Below are 12,353 nucleotides of genomic sequence, written 5' to 3' on the forward strand. Positions count from 1 at the left end.
AGGAGGAATCCTGGAGAACCCAAAGTACTACATAGAAATGTGAAGAACATGCAGACTTCACATGGACAACACCCAGGAGCAGGAACTGAGTCCTGGATAATGGATCTGCGAGGCAGCAGAAGCATTAACCACTGTCCTACCCTGAAAGAGCTGACATTACCTTTTCTTCTTCACTTAGCAAACTCATAAAAACTAGTCATTACATACACAATTTGGAAACAACTTAAACTTATAGATTTATGGACACTCAGTTCTTGGAACTCTATCCATTTTTTGCCTCGTGCCCAATGTCAGTTGTCTGCAGCCCTGAAATGGAGTAATCAGACTTGAAAATGGGTGGAAGAATGGATCATACTCTCTTCTATAACTAGGGGCATGAAAGGCCTACTAAATAAATGCAGCTACCTACCATACTGTTGGATGCACAGCAGAGGAACAAAAAAATGGATTAAGACAAAATACAATCATGGCAACACGGACTGAACTCCAAACCATACTCTCTCTTTTTCTCTAACTCTTCCTTATTAAGACTATTGCTATGCCATGATTACTTACCTAACCGTGAATACTAAACAATCTATTTGTTACATGAAGCATGTAAATGGCATATTTGGAAAATCATGTGTCCGTAAAGTTACTTAATTGTCCTTTCTAAATTCAAATAATTATATGAGGCCTTTAGTACCAAATTCCTTCCTTCCTTCTCATCTATTAATTCCCCTGCTCTGCTTGATTAGATATTTCCATTATTTCTTTCCTCCACGGTTTCTTTTCTAAGTCACTGTGAACAGAGCTAGGTGTGGATCAACATCTTCTAAAAGGACTGTTGGCATACCTTCAGACACTGTGGTCTAGTCTTCCTCAAATCCTGGGTTCCCAGTCTGAATTGCATTCTAATTCTAAAAATGAGTATACAGTATGAATGTGCCCCTATTTTTATTATTTACTTTTTTTGGCTGACACCTTTATCTAAGGTAATCTACAACATTTTGGTTATGGCTCTTTTGTTTTTCCAGTATCAGAATAGGCAGGTGAAATGTCTTACTCATGTTCACACAGTATCAGCAGTGAGGTTGAACAAACAACCTCTAGAATTTAAAATCCAAAGTCTAAAGCCTTAACTACTAGAACCAGAACCACACTGGTTGTGATGATGGAATGATACCCTATCTATGGTTAGTTTTGGCTGTCCACAACCCTGAGTCTGATTAAACATGTTTAAGAATGTTATAATAAAACTGACATTTTTTGAACTTTCAACTACAAGGCAGGAAACAACCCTTGACATCATGCCAATTCATAACAGGGCACATTAACTCATTGTGTGCTTACACTATGGAGTGTAGTTAGAAACCTACATGAAAACCAGGCAAATGTGCAAAAACAGGAAACCTAAGTATACCCACTGGGAATGAATTGTTCATTACTTATAATGAGTTAGAGATCCTTCCATTCATCCATCTATACATTCCTTGATTTTTAAGCATGCTCAGTCCAGTTGAAGATCTACATTGGGAGCTTTGGGTACAAATCAGCACCCAAATATGGAGAGGGTAACCATTAATTGCACAGGAGGTGGTTCCCAAACCCTAAAATGATATGTGGTTGTCTGTAATGAATACAATTAATGCAATTCAGCCTGAAATATAAATATGAGAAATGAAACTGGAGGATAAATCCATAAATATGGATCAAATCCTTCAGCAAACCTTCTAGTGATTGACATGCAACAGCTGTCTACCAGCATTTGAAAGAAACACCATTTTCTTTCATTTAAAAACCAAAGGATTACTGCCAATGCCTCACTTAAAAGGGAAAATGATTTGAAGCCTTTTAATGCTGTGCTTGATACTGTTACTTCAATTCAATGCAGGCAAGGAAATAAATGGGCACAAAGAACATATGAAGGGGAAAAACAGCAATGACAGTTCTGTTTTGCATCACAAGTGCATTAAGAAAAGATCTTGTTTAAACCTGTGAAAAGCTGTACAAAAGGTAAAAATCCAAATCTTTGAAATGCTGTCCAGTGAAGAAGTCAATGTATTGGAATATGCACTATTAGTCTGCCTGTTCTTAATTACCAATCAGATATGTCACTAGCTGTCCCTGATAAGGAAAATAAATGACAGACATCAATCTAGTGTTAGTGGCAAGGCTTCAAACCAAAGGTCTAATGTGCCTGTGTATTCTGTTTCCAGCGAAAAGGACACAATTTTATCACTGGGCTCTGGTGATTAATATTTACATCCATTTAGATAAAAATGTGTCATCCGCCTCCATTTGAGAACAGTTTTGAGGCAGATGTGACAAATTCAATAAAAAGAGAGAAACATAAAAGAGATAACTAGCAACATGGAAGATGATCCCTCTGGTGAGCACTTTGTTGAAGTCAAGATAGTTTGATCTAGACACGTATGATCAAGACTGGCAAAGATTTAAGGACAAAACCAAAAAAGTGTAGTCATGTTGAAACAGGAGTCAAAACAGAAAAGATGGTAAGATCAGCAGATGCTTTAAACTCCAAAATGAAACCTGAAGTGGACGAGATTGCTTGGTTAAGAGTAATCTTATGGCTATTTCCAAAGTTCGGGTACACATTAACACACGGCTCTAGCTTCATCACACTGCCACTATATGTTAAACATTACACAGTTGGAATGTAGTTTCATAGCAACTGGTAAATTATGCAGACCAGCATAAATAATTTCAAACCCATGTGGAATTCTTAACCCTTCGAGTTATGGCACCACTCATGTAAACTCATGTAAAATAGAATACCACTTAGTTCTTGCATTCTGATAGTCTAACAATTCTGTCATTCCTTCTATCAGTTATCAGGTCTTCAGCTGGCATGTAAAACAAAAATCCTCCATTGTTTGTCATGATGAAGATATGAAACCCTTGACACTTCTTAGTGTCCCTTTAAACAAGGAGAAAGTGAAACAGCAGCAATGCATTGAGTTTACAAGCGCTTACTTCGCCTGTCAGGCCTAATAAGATTAGAACGTGCACTAGCAAGAAAAATATATAGGCAATGATACTGGGAACAAGCAGCACCCAAAATAAGGGTAAACAATAAAGGAGCAAATAACAAAGAAAACACATTCACAAAAGAAAACCAAGTAAGCAAACAAAGGGAAGCCTCATCAGATGATGTCAATCTTAACTACCAAAGAATTGCTAAAAGCTTCCTGCTTACCTCTTCTCAGTTCTTTTTCAGAGGATGACTGCTGCAATAGCTCAAGTATATGTGTGTGAGCCAATGTCCGTCTCTACAATAATAGTAATATCATCACAATAGCAAAGTCATTTTATAAACAGGATGGCCAAAAATGCCAAACAGCTCTGTGAGTACAAAATGCCATATGTGAAACACTGACCGAAAAACATGCAGCATAGGTCATGAAACGTAGTATCAAAATTGCATAACTTTGAAGCAGCAAACACTTTGATGTAAGAAAACAACATTCCTTTTGTGTTTTTATGACACGTTTGTGACAACAAAAAAGACCTGGCAGTAATCATTTTATCGCATATTCCTGGTACAATTTTTGTTAAGGTAAGGATGTGGTTTCTATTGGCTTGTGTGATAGCAGTGACTTCACCAGAGGAATTCTCACATAACTAGTAAAATAAATTAGCACAATAACAAGCAGGGTGAAGGAAAAATTTAGTATGATTTGGACTTTTAAAGGGAAACCACACCCAGGGGGTGGAAGGTTGCTGCGGAGGAAGAAAGGAGCTAAGGTAGTGCACACAGCTGGCCTTCTTTTAAAATGGCGGAATCTCGCATTATTGCATGCTTTTGTTCAAAAATGATATGCATGAGCTGTTTTATAATGTGTGTGTAATCTCAAGACCTGGAGCAATGCTTAATAACTTTCTTAGCTTGAAAAATGGACATATTCATAAGTTTTTAAGCTTCTATTTTTTGGTGATGCTCCATGCAATATGGTTTCCAATATGAACTGCCAGAACAGGATATGTATTGTTTAAAATTTATAGAAAATGCTTAACTTAAGAATACAGTTTCATGTGGCAAAAGCAAATATGAGATGTTGTGAAGAAAAAACTTCAAAATGAAAAACACCAAACTTCTCCTTTAAGCTAACAGTTGTTTTGTCATGGTAGGGTCCTAGGGAGACCCTATTCCTCTTTATATGTTTATTCACCTCTTACAACACTTACAACACTGTCAGGTACTGTAGCTTAGCACTTCCCAATTCCTTTCATATTTGTCTCTTTACACAATCAGACAGAGTACCAAAAATAAGGAGGAGGAATAACTTATATATTTATTCATGTATTATAAATTAAATATTATAACTAGTGACAAAAACAAACAGCAAATAGAATGTGGCATCGCAAACTATACAAACTGATTGTGATAAATGTGTAGTGTATATAATACTTGATTCTCTTCCTAGCTAGTTCATTGTTTGCATAGGGCAAAGCAGCCTTCCTGTTTGAATATAGCTGCTGAGAAACAGTTGGTCTTCTCAGGATGGAAAATGGCTGATAGAAATAGAAAGACAAAGAAACCAAACTTATGCCGATCCTTTTGTTTCCTGTCACACATCTGGGACCAATAGGGTGTCATGGTGCAAAGTGACTCTCCTGATTCAGCAGCCAATCGTATTCATCTATACCTCACTTCTCCCATAACCAATAAAATAACTCGATGTCCTACATCATACTATATTGTTTCAGCAACACCCTTTTCCATCCCCAACCAGACTATTGCCTTTTCATCTCAGACTAGCTGGCCAGTTACAGAGGCTTATTTGTCCCTTCCTGTCCCATACATAGTTATAGCAAAACTCAACTTGTAAAAGATGTTATAAGTCGATTGATGAACGACTCCAACCCCATACCACAAAGGACATTCCTGAAAGCAGAACTTAACAAAAAGTTCCTATCACTGATTGCATTCCTAAAACCTGGCAGAATTTAAAACGACTTGTTTAAAGAAAGCTCTTTCTTTCTTTAAATCACTAGTTAAAGCTTAAGTGACAATTTACAAACAATCATCAAAATACTAAATATTAAACTACATTACACAGTATATAAATATACCTAAAGAATAAAGCCATGCCAATCACAAGTCAGTCCACTTTACCTCAAGCTGATCAGCCCAGAAGCAAAATAGAAAACAATTGAAATAAAGTAGTAGTTGGTGCTGAGGCTCTAAAAGCTACACTCACTCCATGTGATGTTGGGCTGGTGACATCCCTGCATTGCACTGCTTAATGTAATACGCTCATACATGTGTTATTATATGTTGATCTTTCCTGAATTTACCTTGAGGCCATTTGCTTCTACCATTTTTAACTAACAGGAAATGAAATTATTTCTCGAGGCCCTGTCATCCTACAGCAGAAAATGCATTTTCAGAAATTAATGGATGGATAAAAGTATCTCTAGAAATTAGGAGTATCTCTAAACTAGTGTTAACTTAGGATGCTTTACAAACTAAATCTGAGTCAGACACAAAAAGTGCATAGTCAGTATCAACAAGGCCTGTTTCAGTTTGTGTCAGCTTTGTCTGCCTGTTATCTAAGCAAATTAATAGATTTAACACAGCTGCTGCTTGACTAGGCCATACAGATTCATGGCATCAATCAATGTCACTAATATTCTCCGTAGTTTCTCCGAATTGCACTGTAAACCAGCTTCATCAACATCTTTCCATATTGGCATTCAGATCTCATTTACAAATGATTTTTTACACCTAATTTTTTCAGATGATCCATTAGTCTTTAAACCAGTACAGAAGGTCTGAGAGTTTTCCTTTTATTTATTTCACAGACAGTAGGCATGCTGTAGAGGAATCCTATACAGGATAAGAGGGCACTGAGAATGCTACAGTAGCCCACTGCTGGTAAAAGGGGGCTATTAAGAGTATTGCAGCACCCTGTTGTTTTTGAAAGGGGCCTGCCGATGATGCTAACAAACCGGTGTGAAAATATTTAAGGTAGGAGATTTAGTTTTAATCAATTAAATGTGAACACCCTTCTAAAAAAGTGAAAGGTTAAGGAAAAGTTTTCCACACTCCATACCATGGTACACTTAACAATATGCCTCCAGGAATAAGTCACTGTGGATGAGAAATTGAGAGGCCAATCTAAGTGTGTGAGGTGAGGTGTCCTAAACTTGCAAGGACACTTTTCTTTAACATACTTATCAATGTGTTAACAGTCAGATCTCATATTTTGCTTTCAGAGCATTTTTTGACGAGAACAGGAGGCTAATCAGCCCAACACAGACTGTCAATCTTTATTTAGCTAACTGTCATGGAATATCCTCATGTTACAATTAGTTTGAACACAAGTCTATTCAGATTAGCCCAAGATTTTTCTCCTTTGACACAGGCTTCATATAATATTTTATTATCATCGATGTCATTGTAAAACCATTTTGTTGTTTTTTACATTTTTTTTAAAATGGAATATGTTGCCATTTTATTGTGGAGCTTTATTGTATTGTTTATCAGTTGTCATTTGTGAGAGAGTGGCACTGCTATGTTACATTATTAGCATTTAGGATAGGACCACAGCAATTCTGGAATCCTGGCTTCATTTAATTAATTTTGCTCCTCAAACTTTCTCTAGTCTTTTGAGCAATAATTTAGTGTAAGTGTTTTAGTTTATTTGTTAGTTTTCAGCTTCAAAAGAATAACAAGCTTTGTCTGATTTTGCCAACTATAAGTTTGCTTGCTTAGCTTGTGCATACTGGCAGCATCACATCCTCCATTCTGATCCCCAGCAAAGGCAAACTACAGGGTCAGTTGTTATAATGCTGCTGTACTTCTTGTTCGCCTAAGATTGTGTGGGTGAAGACAGCTCTAAATCTCTATCAGCAATTATTGACCTGATAACCAACAATGACCCGGTCTAAAATACTAGCATTCCTTGTCCCTCATAGCTGCATTGTACAGCTCGTTGGTGCTTGTTGGTTGTCAACTCTCAGGATGAGTCACAGATTTATTGGACCGAGTCACTGGATATGTCAGATCATGCAACTTGGGGTCACATGAGTGAAACACAAATGCCCTTGACTTGCTAAAATTGTCTTAATTAAGTTTATGTTTGAAAAATGCTGTAAGAGTTGTGAAATGTGATATGAAAAACAAATAATATTGTTGAAAGGCTTCAGCCATCCAGTCACTCTTCTCCCTCCTGTGTTCAGAAAGATAAACACTCACACCACTATATGTATGAACATTTTTTATCCACAGGTCATAAGGTTACACAGCAGCAGATCATTTTAACAACAGCAAGAACCTACCTGATGTGTATTCCTTATACTATCTAATTCTTTGTGTAGCCTCCAGGCATTACTTGAGCTGTGAAAATCGTGCTAAAAGCGTTAGTCCTGAGTATCATTCGGGCAACTGTACAGATACACCTTGTGTAAGCATTACAACTGAGAATCACTCGGGCTGCAAAACTCCTGTCAGTGCTGCTGTTTTTTTGAGAAATTACGACTGAGTGTAGGTTTTCACTAAATATGAAATATCTGCACTTTACCAACAATGAAGGCTTTGAAGAGACTGCCTATTCATTGCTACGTCATTGGTACCGACTTTAATAGATGCTCTATTTGATCAAGATTACTGTGTAACCATGGACAATTTTTATACTTTGTCAGAACTTTCTTGCGGCAAAGAAAGACTGACGCATACGGTACAGTGTGTACCTACCCATCATGGTATGCCTGAAGATTTTGGCAGAGCTAAATTACAGCGAGGTGCGCTAGTAGCTTGGCAAAAGGGTAAAGTACTTGCACTGAAATGGAAGGACAAGAAAGACTTTTGTCTTCTTAGCACTGTGCATAATACAGTTACGGTCACTGTACAGGCAAAAGGCCACAAAGCAGGTTATGAAGACTACAATAACACGATGGGCGGCGTAAATCATGTGGATCAAGAATTGACTTTCTAACCTATTATGTGGAGGCAACAAAACACATACTACAAAAAGATAATTTCGTCATCTGGTGGAACAGTGCATTTGGAATTCATTCGTTTTATACAAACAAAAAGCTGGCCAAACTGTATGTCATGCAAATTTTACATGCCAGCTTGTATTCATTGTCTGTTGTGTTTATTATACTACCGTCACTAATCTGTAGGTGGCAAACACGTACAAATCCTGCTTTATTGTGTGCACATAACTTTATATTTGAATTATAACATCTAATGTGTAATGTGCACCAAGTATCCTTTTATCTTAAAGGCAACACACTGAGTGTCTGCCACCCAGCAGTGTAGACACAATTATTGGCCTGTAAACCTCTCTAGAAGTCTGTCCTGCAACTTTGACTCCTAATATGAATAAGTATTATGTATCATGCCATTAGTTCATTCTGACTGGATGACTGAGTAGCTAATTGATATCAAGTAAAATCAGCCTTAATCTATTTGATTTTACTAGAATAAAAACTATTAGTTACAGATTTGTGGGGTAACAGGCCAATTTGAGTATACCAAGAAAATAACTGTTAAGCTGGCAAACTTTTGTTTTGCATGCCATGCCACAAAATAAACTGAATCTAAATTGTCTCACAAACAATAGGCACCCTGCTACTGTCTGATCTGCCATTGTTGATTATTGTGAATATTGTAACTTAGCTTAATATTTGGTTTGTTTGTGCTTCTCGAGAGTTAAGACTGAGCAGAAGAAACAGTGATTGGGGCAATGTGGCTTGAAATGAAAAGGCAAGCAGACAATCATACATACTTACCGCTGTCACTGTTGTCATCCACCAGAATTATCTCTTTCAGAAGGTGTGAAGGGATATGGTTGACCACACTGTGTACAGAGCGTAAGATGACTGAGAGGGCTTCATTTACAAAGATAAAAACCACTGAAATTTGTGGGAGATCACTGGCGTAGGTCATCTGTAAGCACCTGGAAGGGTAAAAACAAATTTACTCAATTGAATATAAAAAACACAGCAATGGTGTGGAAAACAGGGAATGAGAAATATTAAAAACAGAGTTAGTTCAAAGAAGAGAGACAGGATGGGAGGAAGCTAGTCTGAATTTCTGAACTGCCCTATTCTTCCACAATTAAACAGTGCAGTGATACTCTGAAGCACAGATACTGAAAATCAAGCAGTCTGATTTTTCAAGGAGCTCAGCTTAAAGCCAGAACTCGTCACTGATGAAGAGCCCAGTTGTAGAGTGATTATACTGGGGACATTCCAGCTCACAATCCTGACAATACTAGATACATACAGGCACACAGCCTTTGGAGATGGTTAGTGTTACTCTAATGTGTAAGTTTATTCACACACATTGATAAGATTATCTCCCTGAATTAGAAATGATCATACAACCCATCTGTAGGGGAACATTTACATCTTTTTTGTTTTGCCACACCTGAATCAGTTTTCTATTATCTCGGCACTGAGGTGTCATGGAGTAAAGAAGAAGAGTCTGCTTCAGCAATATCTGCAAATGCTACTGGACCCTTTTTAAAGGCATGCAGACTTTCTGATTTTCACATTTCATATATTGATTCCACAGTACTATCAACTTGAAAAAAGAGAAAAAAAAGCCTTGTAAAAATGCTGCCTTTTATTTAGAAATGCAGAATAAAAAATAATTCACTGTACTAATCTGTCTGTTTGCCATTCTCTTCTATAGTGTTCCTCATATCTATTTATTATATCTACTTATCTTTTATGTAGTGCTATTACATATGTAAGTATTTATTTGACTATCTATCCTTAGAATAACACCAAAAAGCCACAAACCAATAAAATAGCTTTTGCTGATATGGAAGAAACAAAAACATAAGGCATACACCAAAATAACATTCATCCATTAATTTTCTTTAAACTCATATCCAAGGCAGGATCATTGGGCAGCTGGAGCCTATGCCAGCTAACACTGGGCACTTGGATAGGGCACCAGTTCATCACAGGTTCAATGTACACAAAAGCACTTACACTTGGGTCAGTTTAACAATATCAATTCACTACAAAATCTCACAAAATATATATGTATATGTGTATATATACAGTATATGATACAAAATATTAAAATTTTTATGAATATCATTAATCACCAAAAATAAATTCAAATATTAGTAATGAATAACTGAATGCTCACAAAAACTTCATAACTCTGGATTTTAAAACCTGCTTGTTAATAACTCTGTATCACTCTCATTTCCTGGTTATGTTTTTTTTTTTGTCTTAGGTCTGTCCATATTTTCCCTTTATTGAATATTAAAAGTGGCTCCTTCGACAATAACAGTTGCTATTATAAATAATTTTTCAGGTGAAGAAGACAGAAGATTCAATTATTATTGAAGAATTATGGTGCCAGAAAGTGTCGCGAAAAGTGTTGTGTTGTACATTATGACATGCGATAAGAATTTCACTGTATAATGTACACAAGACAATATTAACAATACACTATAAGCCAAAAATGCAGCACAGTGAAGGAGTGATTTTGTTGTGCTGAGTAGTTGTTGTTGTACATAAGCCTTACTTTTGTTCAAAAGGCCAAGCTGTAATAGATTATGTTAGACATTATTGGATTCCGGTGTGGAGTCAAACAACTAATCCAAGGTTGAGCAGGCTAAGCGCAGCAAGTCAGAGTTTATCCAAATCATATACTGTATATAATGAAGATCTGAGCACAATGTACTGTCTTTCACAAATCTTAATGATATGGTGTCACAACAGCTCTTGCTGTTATTTTTATACATAAAAATGATACTCCTTCACAGTCTTACCTTCTATTTCCCTCTGCCTAATAGCCAAGTTATACTTTAAATAAATTTCCACTTTTGAGTTCAGGCTGCTGTCACAGCTGCAAATAATTACAACCTTAAAGGACACATTAGGTTCTCGGCACAGTTTAATAAATCCTATCATTCAATGTACCTTAAATAATGGGCAGATGAAAGTAATGTCAAGTTACATATGGAATCTAAAACTGGATAGACAAGGTCTAAAAAGAAAGGGGTAATAATGACCAACAGATATTTGTTCTACTTATCTTACCTTCAAATTGGCAAGTTTGCATTGTTTGTAAAACAATCTGAACAGCCTTTCACAATGTCCAAGCAAGTCCACCCTCACACTGTCTGCTGTTCACAATTCTGGCCTCCCCTCATACTATCTTTCTTCTAGAACAGTAGGTCACTTTTATATCCCTTTGAAGGCACACCAAATTGACAGTCAAACTGCCAAGAAATAAGCCAACAGGGCTACTGTACACGCACCCTAGTAATCAATGTACATAGCTGGGTCTCAAGACAAGCTTAATTAGTGATCTTCTAGGGCTAAAGAGAATAAAAGGACCTGCATATCAAAGCCTCTTTCCACTTTCCATAATACATGTTTAATACTTTATTAGCTTCAAGGTCCATGAGTAGGCTAAATGCCTACTGCCATATACATGACTCATGATAGCACACGTTTGGGTAGAACTCAAGGATTTACATGACTATTGGTAGCTTTTAAATCTGTAATATATCTGCCATTATAAGGGCCCTGAGCAAAGAACTGGCACCCCTGCTTTTATAACCAATCCATATTACTAAACGAGAATGGTAAACCGGATATGGACGCAGGGTTGTGCCTGTGGACGCAAAAGACATAGTGCGCAAGCGCCACACAAAGCTCCCCCCCCCATAGTGAAACGGGAGAGACTACGCACGTGCGCAGGCGCCACACAAAGCCCCAATGCAACAGCTACAAAAAAACCTAGGCACTAAACACATGCACACCGAGATACAGAATATAAAGGCAGAACCAACGACAGTTAAACGTCCACACCACACAGTGGATACGGACCCTGAAGGTTCAGGCGCCTACATCGGGCGTCACAAAGCCCAGTAAAGTACAAAAGGCAAATGCGCCTACACAGCATGGTAGGAACCGACATAATACGGAATGTGCAGGCGTGGCCACCATATTGTGAGTGGCACTAATGCGTAGATCTAATGAACGTGGACTCCTACAACGCGCGTCTCAAACTGCATAGGCAAAGCAGGCACGGGTTCAACACGACACAGCTCGAGTTACCGAGATACAAATACGCGCCTGCCTGGATATAATTAATGAACGCAAGTGCGGATATACGAAGAGAAACGGGAAACACTACAGAGTCCGCCGTGCTCCACAATGCAACGCATAATAGTTCGGAAAGAACTTCGTATTAACAGTGGAGAGACCCACAGTGACACAGGCGAACGCTCCGTATTAAACATACGTCATCCTCACACATCCAATCTATACGGCATAGGTGAATCACATTACAGTTATGCATTATTAACATTACGATAAACATCACAGTATCGCAAACAAATGAAAATTTTTACTCGAAAAAG

At 37.5% G+C, this 12,353-nt stretch overlaps 1 protein-coding gene across 2 annotated transcripts in view; it reads right to left on the reverse strand.

The window, feature by feature from the left end:
- galnt9 (polypeptide N-acetylgalactosaminyltransferase 9) overlaps nucleotides 1–12,353 on the reverse strand; it is a 201,308-nt gene that overhangs the window by 135,575 nt on the left and 53,380 nt on the right. For both annotated transcript variants that reach the window (XM_028824848.2, XM_028824847.2), the window contains exon 3: nucleotides 8,746–8,912. In XM_028824848.2, coding sequence (XP_028680681.1) covers nucleotides 8,746–8,912 — 167 coding nt within the window. The remainder of the gene's footprint in view (nucleotides 1–8,745; nucleotides 8,913–12,353) is intronic.

Source organism: Erpetoichthys calabaricus, chromosome 18, assembly GCF_900747795.2.
Source record: "Erpetoichthys calabaricus chromosome 18, fErpCal1.3, whole genome shotgun sequence".
Taxonomy (NCBI): Eukaryota; Metazoa; Chordata; class Cladistia; order Polypteriformes; family Polypteridae; genus Erpetoichthys; species Erpetoichthys calabaricus.